The sequence below is a fragment of the Anopheles moucheti genome, chromosome 3 (assembly GCF_943734755.1).
Source record: "Anopheles moucheti chromosome 3, idAnoMoucSN_F20_07, whole genome shotgun sequence".
In the NCBI taxonomy this organism is placed as follows: Eukaryota; Metazoa; Arthropoda; class Insecta; order Diptera; family Culicidae; genus Anopheles; species Anopheles moucheti.
The window spans coordinates 40,475,890-40,494,968 of record NC_069141.1 but is presented as its reverse complement, the minus strand read 5'-3'; the positions used below and the strand labels follow the sequence as shown (position 1 = coordinate 40,494,968).

Genomic DNA, 19,079 nt, shown 5'->3' with positions numbered 1-19,079 from the left:
GGAAACGAGAAGCATAAGATTCGTTTCCGGTTTAAAGAGCTCACTCACTGTCGGCCAATAACATATAATCTTCTGGTATTGCGTTTAATATTTACACGTGTTTTTGTGAGAGCTACCCAAAGAAATGTCCTTGATGCAAAAGATCAATTTCTCCCTGAATGATTGCCTCGCTAAAATTGCAATTCTTCCTTTGCAACCGTTTTGCTATACTATGTGACAAATTGCTCACCGTAAGCTGAATAGTTCTCTCTTTCGACCACACCCAGCATCATCTAAGATCAATAAAACACCTTCGATGATGGAATCCTCATACCCTACAGCGCCGATACATCCATCGGTAATGTTCGATGATGATGATGATGATGGTAAGATAACTCTGCCGGAGGAAGCTGTTGCAGGTGATGGTGATGATTCGAGACAGCAGCAACGGCAGCCGCGGCCGCAGCAGCTGTCCTAGCCGTCACCGTGAGGCTGGACGAAGATGGGACCGATCGATCATTCGAACGCAGGACACCGCTATCACTACCATCATTAATTGATCCACTCTCAACTGAAGTTCCTGCTTCATCGCCATCATTCGCACTGGTCAGAGACGTAGCGGTCGTTACGGAATGTACCAACCCTGTCACACTGTCTACTCCTCCACTGAGACAATAGTTTCCAACAACACTGTTCGCGGTAGAAGTACCCGCCACGGAAATAAATCCAGTGGAATCCTCACGATCGGCACAGTTATTACTCTCAGCCACACAATCGACCAAACCAACACCGCCACTGCCACTCGTGAAACCACCCAGCAGGGCTGCTGCAGCAGCCGCATGATGATGATAGTCGTGATGATGGTGATGATGGTGGTACAGATGGTGATGGTGCGGGGAGGTTGACATATGCATCCCATGGTGGTAAGAATGATGAGAATCCTCTTCAGGATCGACTGCCAGTAGCGAAGGTTGCACGTCGCTTCCATTGGATAATGAAAATCCAAGACTAGGAGTTACGGCACTGATAAGCGCCACATGCGAATGAGGGGAAGAGCTCATAAGTCCACCACCAGGTGTATGTCCGCCAAGGGAAGCAGCGGCAGTCGTTGTATTAGATGGAACACTCCCCGCTAGAATCATACCGCTACCGCCATTAGTGCAATTGCCAATAACAGAAGTCGAAGCCGAACTCGCATGGTGTCGGTATGCAGATAAAGGAGAAGCACACAGCGGTGGTAATCGATCGAAGGAATGATGATGCAGGTGACTGCTTCCAAAGATGGTGCCGCCTGTCGAAGCCTCCGCCGCTGGGGAAGCAGTATTACCATGATCGTTTGTTCCACCAGCTCCTGTTCCCGCAACAATGCTGCTGCTCCCGTTGCTGGTGTTTCTGGAGTTGCTGCTATTACACGGTGGAGTTGCTGCAGCTACTGCAGCAGATCCCGTGCCACCTGCATGATGGTTGTTGGTGGCCGCTGTTGTGGTGGCAGACAGGGTTGGTGATGTTGATACCACTGCTTTCGACACCCGAAGCTGTTGTTGATGATGATGGTGATGGTGCACCAAGAGGTCCGTCGCGGTTGCAGCCAACTCTCACATATGTGAGATTGGTGCCATAGATCGCAGAACCTGCTGCTGCTGTTGTTGCTGCTGGACCTGCTGCTGTTGCTGGAGATGTTGGTGCTGCGATTGAAGATCGGGCGACACACTGGCGTTATGCTGATGGTAATGTTGCATTAGATGATTGCGATGGTGCTGCTGTAAATCCGCACCGCCCGTTTGCTGCATATCCGGCACGTGGTACATATTGATCAAATGGCTCAGATCGGCGGCCGCCGATTGCTGCTGGTGACCTCCACCAACGATGTATTCACGCTTCATCGTTAGATTGTTATTGGTCGCGGACGCAATCGGGCCGGGCGAAACTGGTTCCGATTTCACGCTCGAATCACTGGGACTGTGGCTTTGGCAGGAAAGTGCGCTTCCGGGTTGGTGGTTTAGTCCGTACGGTGAACCGGGCTGCTGCTGGATTGTCGTACTGTACGGCGAACCGGGCTGTTGCAGGCCGCCTCCGCTACCTCCGTATGGAGACGTTTGACCACCGGATACCGTGCCGCCTCCGCCTCCACCTCCACCACCGTACATGCCACCGTAACCGGCATTCATGTAGCTGTTCAGGGATCCAGCCGTGGTTCCAGAGGCGGCTGCTGCTGCCGCCATCTGGCCCATATCGTACCGATGATGGTGGTGGTAATTGCTCATGTAGTGCTGCTGCGATTGGTAAGCCGCCGCCGACGACGGATCGTGCATCATCGTGTATCCATTCGGCATGTAGCCATTTGGAGGCATCTGGTGGTACATATCACGGTTCGCCGCGGCTGCGGCCGCTGCTGCCGCTGCCGCCGCCGCCTGTTGCGCTGCCAGCGTGGTTGATGAGGCGCTTCCGCGCATCCCACTACCCTCGGTCGTTTGGCCACCACCAAGTAGCGATCCGACCCCGAGCGGATACTTTTCCTTCGCCTTCGTCAGCGTCTTCGTCTTCCGACGCGGCCGGTATTTGTAATCCGGATGTTCCTTCATGTGCACCGCTCGGAGTCGCTTTGCTTCATCAATGAACGGACGCTTTTCTGTTTCGGACAGATCCTTCCACTGTGCACCGAGACGTTTGGAGATCTCGGAATTGTGCATCTTCGGATTATCCGATGCCATCTTCCTACGCTGACCACGAGACCACACCATGAACGCGTTCATCGGACGCTTCACTCGATCCGCATTTTGCTGCGCCGCCTTGCTCGTGTTGTTATTGTTGTGATTCACGCCTAACAGCCCGCCGGAACCGTGATGATGATGGTGGTGGCCACCACCTCCACCACTGGCCGTAATGTGATGCTGCCCGGTGGAACCCATTCCCGTCGGCGAACTGTGCTGCGAGTGTCCTTGCCCACCAACGAGCCCGGTCGGACTTAATCCCGACACTGGCTGTTGCAGGGGACTTCCGTACCCGCTGCTGTTGTTGTTATTACTGCTACTGCTGCTATTGTTGCTGCTCAATCCGTGGCTCATGTGGTGCTGCTGATGCCCACCACCACCACCCCCGAGCAGGTGGTGCTGCTGAGCCGCAGATGTCTGATGGGATGAAAGCTGTGACTGGCCGATGTTCATCATGCTCAACGACCCCAGCGCACCGTACGGCGAAGTACTGTGACCGTGCAGAGAGGACGGGTGATGTGGGGGCATGGTGGCATGTAGAATGCCACCCCCCTTCATATCGGATTCCATGGTCAACATGTTGTTGTGCTGCTCGACGTCACCGCCGCCGCCGTCGTCGTCGTGGTTTGCGTCGTCTGCGTCGTCTTTTTCGATAATGGTGACAGTGCCGCCTGAGGAACTCGCGATCGCTTGTCCCGTAGCGCTAACGGTGCTGTACAGTCCACTGTGTCTGGTGACAAACGGGTTCAAAAGTGTATCGCGAATTAAATTATATTCCTTTCGCGTAAAATAATACCAAAACACCGATCAAACACTCTCACGCACACGGATTAACAAGTGTCACGAAGCATTCGAACAAACTTTGCATTGCCTACACTAACGATCGTGTGCCCTTTTATCACGGAGCAAATGCCTTTACTGTTTGGCTCATATGGCATCCATCAATACACAGAGCATTCGAACATATCACATCACAAGTAATACACTCATTTCTTCAATTAGCACAACCATTAGTGCCAACTGTATCATCCGATCTTCAAATGGAATGCTTCACCAACATCACTGATACAACAATCCTTCTAGCTTAGATCGGGGAGTTGTCAATCGTGGACAAACAGTATCTACTCTCTTCAGCATTAAAAGGAAACTGAGAACACTTCACATGTTTTGTGCTCGATCGCATAAACAACCTGTTTGTTTGTTGTTGATCGAGAAGGGACTACTAGCAGCACTATCCCCTATTAGCAGATGCCTGAACACAGAGGCAAATGTAAAGACACACTAGGCACGGGAGGAGGTTGTACTTGTTAATTGTGGGCTCGTTGATCTAATGATTAGTACTATCAATGGTGTAAGCAAGATTATACGCACAAATGTATGTAGATTCTGACTTTTATGTTATCAGTCTTGCTCATCATCATACCACCCACTAGCATTTGCGTAGATGATACCGACACATTTGAGCCTGAAAGAATCCGGGATTTCTGCTGTGACGCGTGTCAGCCGCTCACTGATTGCACTTTTCTGCTGGTAAGCACTTGAAGGACCCTAAGGATCTCAATGTAATCGATCGATTGATTTCACCCAAATTTTGATAGTCTTCTACCACCCGAAACACACCCCTTGCGCAGATAGCAGTTCCTCTTCTCTCTAGCTGCTGTTCTTGATCGATAACGGGTCGGAGGTCGTGCAAAAACCGTCCACTTTTGCTGTTTCGAACGAACACGTAAATGTACTGCCGCGGAACCAATAATGTACAGGGCGCGATACCCAACCACCGGGGACCGTCATACGCGAGAGAATTACGACACACTTGCGAACAGAGCACCTTTCCGTTTTACTATGAGGGCTCGTTCACGGCGAATCTCGCAACGAACCCCGAGTGTTCGGTGTCCGCTTTGCATTCGTATGGTTGTGTGCGTACTCCCCGTAGGGCAACCAACCGAAGAGTGTTGTCACGTTAGAACCTACACATCGACACAACACGGCATGGTATGGAGAGGAACCGGACCTCGACTTTCTACAGCCAGCACAGAGCCACAGGCCAGCCAGGTCACAAGGGTTCTTCAGGTTGCGAGTAGGATAGGCCTCCGCGCTATTGGAGTATGCTGCTGCTTACTCTGCGCCTCACTCATGGCAGGCGGATGCTGCGGAGGAGGAACAGATAGCGGAGCACCAAATCTTCGGCTTCTTCGGTCTATCTGTGGGCTTTGCGATTCTCGCAGCGTCCCCTCCATCAATCCTACCGAGAGTACGGAACCAATCAGAGCGAGAGATCTCCGGTGGTCTGCGCCACTGATGCACACTCACACATACTCTCCTGGTGTCTATGCTACACAGCATAAATTTTCAACACAACTCGGAGAATGTGTGTGTGTATGTGAATTGTGCGAGGCAGCATAATCATCAACAACTGTCTCAGTCTCGCTACAAGGTGTCCCGATACCGACAGCTGCACTATGCGGTACAGGTAACTTTGAGTTTAGTAGATGCATCATCATTCGTTCTCTCTCTATCTTTACGTTTTGCTGTGGATTCAACCTTTACCCAAGCCATGCCAGACAATCTGGCTGCGACGGGGTAGCAACACGCCGCACGCCTCGACAGCAATGCGAAGCACGCTATGATGCTACGAACAACAAAAAAAACATAACTTCGCCGAGAGGCGTGGCTAAATGACAGTTAAACATCCCAACCAGCAATTGGACTCCTCCCATCCATTTTTTATTCGGATCTCTCGTTCTGGCCTACATGCGACGCGAGATAAAAAATCGAACACACACGTGATACACACGCAAAATCACGGTACGCGATCCACGCCCTCCATCGCGCGTATACGGATATCGCAACGCACCAACACATTCAAAGCAACCGACCGACAACGCGTGTGTCGACAGGTACCTGTGTACTGTGCTCGCCGCTGCCGACTTAGAGTTAAATTCTGTCCTTGCAGCTTACGCGCCTATGTACGCATAGGCGAACACATTCAAAGCGACCGACCGATAACGCGTGTGTCGACAGGTACCTGTGTACTGTGCTCGCGTCTGCCGACCTAGAGTAAAATTTTGTCCTTGCAGCTTACGCGCCTATGTACGCATAGGCGAACACATTCAAAGCGACCGACCGATAACGCGTGTGTCGACAGGTACCTGTGTACTGTGCTCGCGTCTGCCGACCTAGAGTAAAATTTTGTCCTTGCAGCTTACGCGCCTTGCAGCTCAGCATATGCGGCTCGAAGCCCACATATTCATCCTCTCATTTAAAGCGTCCAACTGACTGGCGTGTGTGGATTTCTGCATTTAATCGTACTTAAATTATTATTTATTTCTAAACCATCGGTTGTAAAGTATTGGCAACACTTTAACTAAACAATTGGAACACTTTTTCCTACGATATTTGAAGGACAAGCGCACAAATTCAATGATCAAAACTAGGTATAATTTGATACATTCGAAGACATTGCTTTGTGGCGATCGGTAACACACGGGAGTATTTAACAATAGCAGGAAAAGTTTAAGTGTTAGATACATACATTGTTCTACAAAGTGGTTAAGAATAAGAAATGTAGTTTTGCTAAACATATTAGTGGTAATTTTTCCACAATTTTTACATATTTTTAAGAATAACTAGAAAAGTAGCAGAGATAGATAAAAATGATGTTCTACAAAAATGTAAAGAATAAAATAATACATCTTTCTATGGTGTTTGAAAAGTTCTAAAACTTATACCAAAAATTTTTTTCATTATTTTTCAATGCAAAAATTATTTCAAAATGCCTTAAATTTTATGTTTTATTTAAAAACAGCCAATCGCCAAGCCATTTGAATGTTTTTCAAAATTTTCAATGACAAAAATCCTTCCCGTTAGGCTTTGTTTATAAACCGTTAGCAACGCACGTGAGCCAAGCTACTCGCGCGACCCTGAAGGATGTACCTATTGCTGCTGCTCGACCGACTTAATCCAATATTCTCTTTCATTACAGCACTATCGCCACGCAAATAGTATGGGGAAAAAGAGTATCATTCTCTGATAACGGCTCTCACGAGAGAGCCAGAGAGTGGTGCTAGTTCCCCCACCCCCCCTTTTTTTGCATAGAATCATATTTTTGCTACGACCCGGCGTAGGTCCACACGCTGCAAAAGCCGCCGGGCGACTGAAGCGGGCGTGGTTACGCGCCGCTTTATATACCATGCGGTGAGAGTGTGTGCGTGAAGGTTGAAGTTCGTCTTCCTGTCGGTTGTCTACTCGAAAGAAACTTGACTCAAAATTTGACTATGAGAACAAAAGAAACTCGACCAAGAGACTCCGCCTTTGCATGACTGGGATGTTTATGGTGCGTGAGGGGATGCAACGTTGCCAAGTTTTCACACGCATCGCGATGATGTTGCTATAAAAATGAATGACCGAGATGGGAAGACTCGGAGTGGGTTGCGAGTTAGAGTGAAACAGACGGAGCGTAAACTCTCTGACAGAATCGGGTATTGCAGGATCTTCTACATGTTTTGCTATAAAATAGCATCAAACGCCTTAACAGAGCATAGCAATCCACCACACGCACCGTATCGTTTTCCCCTTTTTGGAATGGTAAATCCTTGCCTGACGCATAACAAATCTGATGTTTCAGGCATTTTACCGCAATCTTCCAACAGGCTGGGTCACTCCAGCGAGTATTTCACCCGTGTACGCACAACGCAGAACCTCTTTCCCATTCGTTTGGCGAAGTCAGCAAAAACACTGGTAGCAGATTGATCGGACAGAGAAGTATCGGTCCCGATACCCTACAATCTGTGCCGCTACAATCGCGCACCACTTTTCTATCACCTCCGGAGGACTTACACTCACCCCCCCCCCCCCCCCCCCCCCCACTCTCTTACATTCATTGATTTCTGGTACTTTAGAAGAAGAAAAAAAAGCGTACTAAAAAGAGAATTTGATGATAGGTTTGAAACCCATTGAAGAGAGACGAAGCCAAAAAACAGCCAGAAGCATCCAAGGGAAACCTTCAGGCGGGAGGTAAAAATAAAATCAATCTACTTATTGCAACACACCATTTCTATGATTTTTATCGATTACGTTGAGTGTGATGATGATGATGATGATGATGATGATAATAGCAATAACGGTGATAGTAACAATAACAATAATATGCTAACACATTTTAAAGAAAATGCTCTGCTTGAAATTTTTATTTTCGCTGCAGAAAAGATAATATTGCTTTTGCAGAATGCGTTACGCTTTTGCAGAAAACGTTACGTTGCTACAGAGAATACACACCTTTAATTGATATTCTTTTTTTTTCGTTAGAACGGCCTGGCCGTATCGACTTATTTTACCACGTAGCCGGATAGTCAGTCCTTGCTACGGGGGATTGGTCCGGATGGGATTTGGTCCAGTCCGTTCGTGTGAAGACCGGCTCCGCTACCATCATGCCACCGGGCCCATAATTGATATCCTGAATAGATACAATTTAATTTAAAACTCTCAATTAAAACAGCAGAAGAATATACAAGAGGCTTGTTTTTAGGTCAAGAAGTGTTCATATGTCAAAGAAGAGCAAAAAATCTTGCTACAAAAACAAAAAAAAAGTAAAAAATAATGGAGACAGTAACATGTGATCAATATGAACGTACACATTAAACCACTACAACGAATTATTACGGGAGGCTGCGCATCGTTTATCCTGATAGTAGTAGTGGCGCACACCAAGCTACAGAGCTTCAACAATAAAATCAAACTTTAATAGGGCTTCATCAGAGATACAACCACACACCCTGTTGCATCAGTGTCCTAGAAATATAACAAACCGTAAAATGCGACAACCAAAACGAAATGATGGTGTGTTTGCAAAACGTCGTGCCTGTACAGCAGCAACCAGTGCAACTGATCGTGTAATCCTGTTTACCCAAATACCTACACCACAAAGGGAAAATAGGAAGGGACAGGATCCCGCGTGCAACCAGCGGTACACACGAATAGCAACAGTAGCAAAGTGAAGTATGGCTTCAATCCGCAGTGGCAAACAAACACATCTTACCTCGTCCTCCTCCTCGTGCCATACACACACACTCGTGTTTGGCAGTTATTGTTGAATGTGTGTACCCCCAAAATGTCCTTCTCTATGTGAAAATGAATGGAGTATCAACAGGCACAAATGAAACAAAGCCGCAAATAAAAACACTTTCACACAGCTCCTCTCTAGCGGCAGGCGACACTTGTCTGAGAAGCATTAGAACGTCGAACTTTATGCGCGAGTAGGAATGAATCGAATCTATCTCGCTGTTCTGTGAAGGTTAGTTGTACTGCAAATTAAAACGCAAATCGCTATTGTTTCGAGTGTACATTAGGGTAAGTCGTGCCCTAGAGCAAGATGTCCTAAACGGTCAATGTCAATTCGACTTATCACTATCATCTTGAAGCATGGACTACATTGCATCTCCAGTTATTATTGTTTTATACGGGATGAATAATAAACAACAAATAATCGTTGTCTGCATGGTTGTACAGTAGTAAATATTGTCGAAAAAAAACCCATATTATTGTGTCTTATTACACATAGCTTCCCGTTTCTCTACCCAAACCACAGGATTTCATTGTTGCCTGACCCTTGTTTCTTGTCTATCGACGTCACTGCCTCACAACTGTACACCGGTACTGCAAACATTACGTTCAATGAAGCACTTGAAATAAACTTTTGCTTCCCCGTTTCCTTCGGTGTCGCGGTCGCTATGTATTTGAATGTGAGGACAACAAGCACAAGGCTCGGGGCCCTGGTTAGGACGCACAACATACAAACGCTACCACCAATCAACTCCCTAAGCCCTTACTAGCAGAAAATCATGTCACCTTTTTTCTCTCACCTAGGGTGTGTGTGTGTATCGTGAAAGCGTAATTGCCGGGAGGAACACAACGGTGCGTTTAGCCCTCTACAGCAACATATGCATACACCCCAGCAGCAGTGGTTAGACTGTGCCACAATGTTGGTGATGATGTGCAAAAACGTAAACATTCATTCAATTCATTCAATAAACTTCAAATAAGTGGACAGCCCATACTACCGGAGATCTCGTCGTATCACACCGTGAAAGATATATTTTTTGTTTTTCCCCAAATATGTGAGTGCTTTATTATTCATCGTTAAATAGCACATCTGAATAAAATTTACAAAAATAAACGATATGATAATATTATATGGAATATTATTACAATGCATTATCTGTTTTTTTAATTCAGATTTTATCATTCTTATCATTTATAAATAGCGAATTAGCGATGACGAAGCGAAATAAATAAATGTGTACAAATTATTCCGAAAAACTATACAATTATATTATAGGTTGGAAACTATACTATTTGATTGGTCGGCAGGATAATGTACTATTATAAAATTCGGTTATTTGAATTACGGGTGTGAAATCCTTCATAATTGAAACTTATAGAGTCGCAGCAGGAATTGCTTTTCATGAATTCAGCATTTCAATTTCAATGTTGTCCTTATTTCTTGCACTTTAATACTGTCAAATAGCAAAACATTTAAAAATATTATTATATTATGAATTTAGGTTAGAAAACCAAGAAGGCTGCGTAAAACCAAACAACAATATTCAAACAATGAAATTGTAAACTATTCTCATAAATAAATGTATACTACTATACTGTCAACTAGCTGAGCTGTACAACTTAAAATCTGCGTATCTACGTATTTACGTTGAATTTAGAACCGTGTATCACATGGACTACCTGTTTCGATCATTCGGCTACCTATATCTCGAAGGGTACACCAGGCCGATTCATACTAGTGCTTGCAAACATCCTGCAACCAGTGGCGTATTTAGGAGTGCGTAGGCCCTGAGCAACAATAGTTTTAGGGCCCCTAACAAAAATGCTTTTCTTATTAAATATATCTTACGTTTTATTTGAAAAAGATTTAAAAATACCTGTAGTTGTTTAATTTAATTCAAATATTCCATTTTGGTTAAACTTATTGTTTTTTTTTTAAGTTTAAATTTGCGTTTAAAGGAAAAGAAAAAAAGATTCTAGTCGTTTTGGAGTTCATTTGCAATTGTATTTAATTTTGTATTAAATATTACACTTTTCTATAAGTATGAGCTAAATATTTTTACGCCTGATTTTCCTAATGGCGAATTCCTGAATAATTTAATCTGTATCTAGTTGATTTAATAAATCTACATATAAAAGTGCAAAATTGTTTAGCTTTTCTGCTCCCAGTGTATTCTTCAAACATGATTTAACGCGTTTTAAAGTGGAGAACGATCTTTCCGCCGAAGCATTTGACATTGGGGTGGTTAAGAAAATTTTCAATAATATCGCAATATTTAGGAAAGTGCGTGACATTTGTCTTGTGTATTTTATGCATTTCCTGAATGTTCAGTTCTGAATTTTGAATTGTGTTCTTATCTTTCATAAAATATAAATAATATTCTAATTCATCACCTGCAATGCACTGAAGGGGTCTTGGCTCGAACAATTGTGCACACATTTGCTGTGTTCGCCTCCTGCCGAAGAATGGTCTAGCCCAAGATCGGAGCATTCTTAGAACAGTAGATCAGTAGACTTTGTCTTATAAAATTGTCTTGGATTTTTCCTGCATACCCATAGCTTGTTTACTCCAATTTTTGCTTAACCCACTTCCTGAAAAAGGTAAATCCTCAACTCTCGGCCTGTCTCAGCTCGGGGCCTACGTCAGCTCGGGGCCCCCGTCAGCTCGAGGCCCCCCGCAATTGCTTAGTTTGATAACCGTTAAACCCGCCACTGCCTGCAACTCATCAGAAGAGTGCATAGATGTGTCCAGATCTACGCAATATTTGTTATTAGCGCCTTGTTGTAATAGGGCTTCCAAGTTATTTCACTAAACCGGATAATACGGGTGTGCGGTCCAATGACAAAATAGATCTTTACAGCATGCTTACAGATATCCCGTGTTTCATCAGTCTGTGAGATTCATAAATACAAACAATAACACGTATCTCAAGTAGCTAGTGCCCAGGTATCTGAAATGGGGGCCAGATGGTTAATATTACTATACCAATTCACCAAGATGATCAGTTGTTCCATGCGCCAAGTGAACAGAAGCAATTTGTTTCCAAAAACGAGTTCCAAATTAACAAAAAGCAGCTGGCTACCAAAACACTTACAATCCGTTATGCCTGTTATAATACGTAAGTCTTATTATCTGCATTGTTCCTGTCCAGCCTCTAGATACATTCGTGTATTCCATATTCGAAAAATTCATAGTAAAGGCAGGGTGTTTTTGTGCGTACTGCTACAGTGCCGAAACATTTATCATTCTGTTGCAAGAAAGCATGACTGAGATGCATACACGATATGATGCTCAGAGATTTAGTTACGACGTCAGTTATCCGGCAATCTTATAGATATGCAAAAATGAATAAATGGAAGTGATTTCCATAAAACATAAAAAGAAATTGTCTCAATTACTATCAAATTGATTAATTGTCTTATTTAACGCTCAAGCAAATGTGTAACAATAGGCAACCGTAGTGGAGTAACCAGCGTATAAATCTGCATCTCTCTGACTTGAAGTACCTTTTTACAAACCATTTTATTCATAGTTTTTAATGAGTGACATTAAAACAATATTTTACTGGTATGAAATAGCAAATTTCATTTCAATTTCAATATAAATTAATTTTGCCAAGGTCCGGTTATGATATGTTAAATAATCCGGCATTGCATATTTTAATACAGCTTTTTCTTCCTACGATGAAATCATTTCATGCACAAAACTTTGAATTCTCACGCTCATCTGAAACGCACATTAATAAAGTTACGAGTTAATTCGACATGAGGACAAAAACCTTGGTTTGCAGCTTTCCCCCTGTGTCTCGAAACTCTATCTTCGTGCACGTATGTCCCTAATCGTGTACTTTTTCTTTTTTGCCACGCTAACTAGCTATTAGTGCCAAACACGGAACGGAACCTCCACCAACATTTTCCCTTTTTTTTTCCTGTGTCCAAAAGGCCTACACGCCCCCATCAGCTAGTGCTTTCAAAAAAACAAATGAGCCCCGGTAGCGTTACGCTGTTACAAGCTTACCTCCTCCGAAACAAATCATTATAAAATAGGCCTCCGGCAAACAAACGCAAGCCACCGGACTTTAATCGATGTACCATAGTGGACCGCGCAAGACTAGCGACTCCACCACACGAAAGCAGCGCGCAGGATTGGGAACCGGAGTTGGGAACTCAAAAGAGGAAGAAAAAACCTAGCCACAGTCATTAACTGAACGGACCATTACCGGCGGGCGCGACCATGACGTTGACCGCAGCTTCAACCCGTAAGAGTAAGCCAAAAACGTTCCTACGGATGGTCTTGGTATTTCGTTTGTCCTTCTTTTCTCTTCCTGCCATCAAATGTCTGAGCTTTCTGTCAGAACTTCTCCTCGTTATAACCCCTGCCCTTTGTTTCTTCCGCATCTTCCTGTCCTGCTACTGGTACAACGTCTTGATAAAATAAAGAAAGCTTGCTATAATGAAAATGATGAAAAAAGCAAATGAATAAAATAAAAGAAACGACACCGAAAACTTCTCAACTGAAAGCATCTACCACGTTTTGCCACCGTTACTTAGGCGAAGAAAGAAACCGTCGCGCAGCATTATAACACAGCCGGTAGCATAATTTTCATAACAAGAGCAGACCACAGATTCGAGAAAGGAATGAGACAAAAACAAAACAATATGAAAGATATATAAATATGTTGAAAGTAGAAAAAAAACCAACAACCATCCATCCATTCCCTAGGGGATCCCACAAACAGAAGCAACGGGGGATGGTGTGTAAGTAAAAAAAAACAAGAGCATGCACATAGAGCGACGGATCCAACAAACTGGTCAGCTGCTCAGCCAAATGTCTGCCGGAAGGCAGATACAAACATCACTCGTGACCTGGGCAGGGTTAAACCTCACGGCAACTAACTGGACAAGAAAGGTATCATAATAAATTACTTCCAATTCAGTTGGTTCGAATGGAGATATTATAAATATTGGTTAATTACTAAAAGTAATTAGCAGTAGCCGTTTCTGAACGACAGGATAAACATAAAACTAATAGAAATGTATGCGTTTTTTTACCTTTTTACAATCACTCTCTCTCTTACTTACTTTCAACAATGTTTGCCTTCATTTGTTACAATCAACATTACAAAATTACTCGACTACATTTGACAAACTTCTCATCTGAACACTTTATCAGTTTGACGCTTTGTGTTCTAAAGAATGGACACGGATATTCAAATTTGAAACAAAGAATGCACATAAAGTATGGGGATAAATTTAAAACTGCAATTTAAAACATTTTACCGTTAATCTAATTAATCAACTATACTTCCTAGAACTGTAACACTACCGTGAGTCCCCCGCGGAGCACCATAAACAGGAGACTCACAAGGAAGATTGATGAAAAATGGCTTAACATTTTCTCACATTCTACATGATCATTCTGTGAGAGCCACACGGCTCATACTAACACGTTCCTTGGCTTTCTATTAGGTCCGTGAAAGAAATTCGTACAAAAAATCCATCTTCCTTCCGCGTAGAAAAACAAGACTTGGGGGCCCCTTAGGGGGTAAGCCAAGCCGCTACCTCCCATGTAAAGGAGTAAGGTCGAGGCCTTCACGAGCACGAATGAAAAATTATCATGTTCGGTTAATTACGTTGATTGATTAATTAGTATTTTAAATTGCTTCGACGCTATTACAAGGCACCCAAGGAACAGCCACATTTCATTCCACGCTGAACTTCCTGCTCCTGCTCGTTTGTGCAGATCGTTGGTCGGCGTAAGTTGGCAAAGAAACCGTCCGGTTAAGGGTCCGGTTAAGACGGCAAAACCTTTCTTCATTTGCACATGATTATGGGTAAGAACTTTACTACACCTAGCAAAAAACAACGTCCATACCCAACTGGACGTAGTTTGAACGATGCCTAGCAGTTAGTAAACGACCACACTTCCCGCCGGGACCGCATCAACGACTGTCGCGGTGAAGTTAGAAAACTGGCAAACAGCTTTCTCGCGCATACTTCTAAAGATGCGTCTCCTGCTGGTAGGGCGTACTTATGGGACTACGCCTTCACGTTCCTTGCATGCGTTGCGCACAAACACGATATCATTGTAATGTAAAAGGCGGACCATTCATTTATCATGCATATTTTACTTTCCTCAAATTCTTGCATTAATAACAAGGGTAATGAACAACGTTACCCAAAAAAATATCTTATGTGCCACCGCACTCCAAATTTTATTGAATTTCTGAAATAAGTTAACCATATTCATTTACAACAATTGATACAAAATTGATATTAAACATATGAACATTTAATGCGTATTATTTACTCGTACAATATTTTTGCAAACTGATACACGGATCTCGACACGTATTAAAATCGGTAAACTGCAAGAACAAATATATTCACCAGGCAGAAGTCCAGACTGGTCAAAGAAGTTTAAAGGCGTGAGACATGCTAAAATAGCAAGCAAAATGTCCACATGATAAATGCGTTCATGTCAACTCTCATTTCTCACTCGGATTGCCATCAACCAGACATCAACGACGAACGGCTGGACCGTGCATGGAAAGATGGGTGAGTTGTGCCGCAAGCCATCGTTAGAGCATCGTGCCAGAATATGATTATTCCACCCAACTAAAAACTGTCCCGTATGATTCAATACGTTGGGGTGTTTCTTTGAAAAAAGGCCATTTTTTTTTCAAACATCTTTGCCATGCAACATCGACAGTAAAACGTTGGCATTGAGTAAGGAATGAAAACAACAGCAATCTTTGCTAAGAATTACACAAGGCACGCCGAAAAAATATGTGGAATAGCGCTGTAGAATTGCACGATGCGCAAAATTTATTCAAATCGGTCGTAGTGCTCTGCCCCATGGTTAATTAGCTACTACTGCCCGCTAACGCATTTCCGGTCCTAAGTGTAGCATAAGTGTTCTACTTCTTTCTTACAACTATTAATTTCCTATTATTTTTTAATTGTATAAACTACTTATCTACAATATCGAACAACGTATTGAAAGTTAGATCTTTTTCTCATTTCTATATTTTTCTTTTGCGGCGATCTTCGTGCAATCTCCGGAAGGTTTCAAGTTACGAAATGAACGATATCTCCACGGAACAATCACAGGAGATCATCGGAAGTACTCGAAACTTACGGTGGTACAGATTGATCTTGCTCAACCAACCAAAGCCCACATTTTTGCTGAGGACATAATCATATTACAACAAGATCTTAAAAAACAACGGCCACAACAAGATCTTATTTCGAAACGAAAAAAAAAGTTAAGAGATGATGAAACCGCGTGGGAAAACCACATTTTGATTCTATCGACGAAACAAACAATACCAAATACTTTTTAATGGAGGATATAGATTTGTTGAATAATTTAAAATAAATAAGAATATCCCACTAGGAAAGGAAGGGATTTAGTGATAATATCATTTTACAATTTACTATTTTAATTTCAAATTTCAATTCATTACTAAATAAATAATGTAAAATAAACATCTTTAAAGAGGCGTATTTGTCGTATCATCTCACACAAATCAATTTCACAAATTGATCTGATACCAATCTGGCACAGTGGAACAATCTTCCAATGACAGTAACCTGCTGTGAAAAGGCTTAGTACTTTCACGAAGAGTAAAGGTCGTCTCGTTTGTGGAAAATAGCTAGGGCACGACTGAAATGCAGACAGGTTTGTTATTGTTTTGTTTCACTTTACACATGTGTAATACAATTCCTGTTTCATTTCTTTACCAGTACACAAAGGGCCCGATTCTTTACAGACTCCATCAATGATGTTATGCGGGCAAATAGCTAACTTTACGGTTTGCTTGTGTAAACAAACAATACACAACCACCCACAATAATACAACAGAAGGCCTAGAATTCATTCATGGACTGGCTGTTGCTGCTGCTGCTGCTGTAATCCACCACTGTCCACAATCTAAAGCTTTTTGTTCTGCAGGTGTGATAGTCATTCAGAGCCATGTTTCGGTTCAATGTTCCAATGCTCCGTTCAACCATTCATACATCGGTCCATTCTCTGTCGGTCTTTGGTGGTAATAGACCGACCAACACCAATGCAAAAGCCGTAATGTTTGCGCTTTTCAAAAAAGGGCCCATCATCGACAACATTCGCGGCAGTTCGTCTCATCATCAACACCACAGCTTCCCAAGAGCAATTGAAGAGTTCTCCTCACCCTGTTCCTCTCTTGCCATCACCACGCTGTCTGTGCATTCAAATTCATTCAGAAAATCCGTTCGGTATGGTGATGAAACGATCGATAAAGTCAACAATCGACGTGTGCCTGATACTCGCTCTGCCGCGCACATGCTAATCATGGGCAGTTCCGCGAAAAATAGGAATCGATCGAACTTTTCAAGGCAATGCGAAGCAGCACGATCGTGAAGTGGTAAACGTACAAAAAAAAAACCTGATACAATTTACTTCGACACATATTGCACCAGCAATATGTCACAATCATCGGTGTCGGGAGGAAAATGTTTTCTTAATCGGTTATGAAAATTGGTACTCGCATGACGATACCATTCCGCAAAATATGGTGGTTATACATACCTTATCATAGCCAATCTTTGGAACAACAAACTTGAGTAAAACAATTGTTCATTGTTAACTGCTGTGTTGTTTTGCGTCTCCTCCGTAGTAGCTACGACGTTATTGGGCGTCGGAGAGGGCTGCTGAAGCTGATATCGTAACAGTGTTTCCAGAACATCATCTTCTTCAATATCAGCCATTTTCAAATAGGGGTAAGGCTTAAGCTTCAAATATTCGATCAAACAGTACCTTCGCCACTATGCCTTATAACTCAGCAACTTTTGTAGATTATTAACACGATGTACTGCTGAGAACGATTTCATCCGATTCTATCGGATTTTTCGGACTTTAATTCTGGAAGAATACACAAAAATAACACAGGATTCATTAATCGATGAATGTACAATATGTGTTTAAATTACTATGAATCCTTTTGCGACAGGGAACCTACATGGAAGATGGTGGATGGGAATAACTTACCACAGATTGTAGGGTTGCAATGCTTTTGTTTGAATGTTTGGAGTCTTCCGGTTTCATTTGCTACACAAAATATGTAACGCATCTCATGCATGATTTTATGAGGATATAGAAGCATTTAACCGGTACCAGACCAATAAAGTCTAAGCAACAGAGTGTGTATCGCAATCCACATGCTGCTGCCTCGATCCGGAAAGTTATGAACGATGGGCATGAATGGATACATTTGCATCCATTTAAATACACTAGGCAATCGGTTATGTACGATCCAACAATTCCTCAGTTTTGTCAGGGTATATGACTGGCCCATATGAAGGACCAGCTTCCCAATGATGGACGAAATCATGTCACAACTAGTATGCCAGTAGAAAAAGGGAAACTTACTACGTGGAGAAAGAAACGAAACCTATAATCAGACAAATCATGAGCAATAAGCATAAGGCCGTTCGTCATGAATAAAAAACAAGTTTTCTAGAGAAAGAAATGATTAACTCGTGCATAGCGAAGGATCATTCAACACAGGATAAACATACAAAAAGTTCAAAACATTTATGTTATACGATTCAGGACGTATTGTTTGTTATAGCGCTATAACTTCCCCAAACTAAGGTAGACTATACAGTGTTGTTACTTTAAATCATTAATATCAGGTTGATCATACTGATCACACATACTACAAAAAAACTATTCAATTCGTTGAAAAACACGTGATTTTGAGTACGGCACCACATAACCTACAAAACATCGTGTTGCAAAACCTTCGCAATACGGCGCAATTAATGTAACAACGATCCTAACACCTAACCTATCGATTGGTAAAATAATGGGCAGTTCGTATACCATACCTTTTTGATAACGCAATGATAGCAGAATCCAAAATGGTTCTACAGTGGCACAAATCAGGTTTCTATTTTAATTACACATTGCTTAACAAAAGACGCTTGACCTTTGGAAGTCTCGAGAACAATAAAGTACCTTTGTGGTTAATTTTTAACGCGATCTTTGTTTGACACTTTGTTTTCCTCTTCTTTTGGCGATCAATCCACACATGCGGTGTGAACCAAGGTCAATATATGTGCGAAAGTACCTTTTGTTCTAATTATTTCGATAATGAATGCAATCAAATTGTTCGTTAAAGTGGATTTACGTGATAATACAACTGCAGCTATACTTCTGTAACAACATTATCACATTCCTTTTGTGCCTTAAAACTGTGTAGTGATTTATTTAGTCCAAGAGAGCTCGCAAAATTATGTCACAATCTTGTATCGATAAAAAATGATGTATGCTGTCAGTTGTCCCGTTCA

The 19,079-nt window shown here is 42.8% G+C and overlaps 2 protein-coding genes across 2 annotated transcripts; both read right to left on the bottom strand.

The window, feature by feature from the left end:
• Positions 1 to 314: 314 nt before the first annotated feature.
• LOC128302689 (midnolin homolog) lies at positions 315 to 1,121 on the bottom strand. The gene has a single exon (XM_053039552.1). It carries the CDS (start codon positions 1,119 to 1,121, stop codon positions 315 to 317), a length of 807 nt encoding a protein of 268 aa, XP_052895512.1.
• A 405-nt stretch (positions 1,122 to 1,526) lies between these two features.
• LOC128305791 (transcription factor SOX-3-like) lies at positions 1,527 to 18,713 on the bottom strand. Its single transcript, XM_053043400.1, has 3 exons — positions 18,618 to 18,713; positions 17,317 to 17,649; positions 1,527 to 3,420 (listed from the first exon to the last, which is right to left on the bottom strand). Exons 2-3 carry the CDS (start codon positions 17,493 to 17,495, stop codon positions 1,575 to 1,577), a joined length of 2,025 nt encoding a protein of 674 aa, XP_052899360.1. The 5' UTR covers positions 17,496 to 17,649; positions 18,618 to 18,713; the 3' UTR covers positions 1,527 to 1,574.
• Between the last annotated feature and the right edge of the window lie 366 nt (positions 18,714 to 19,079).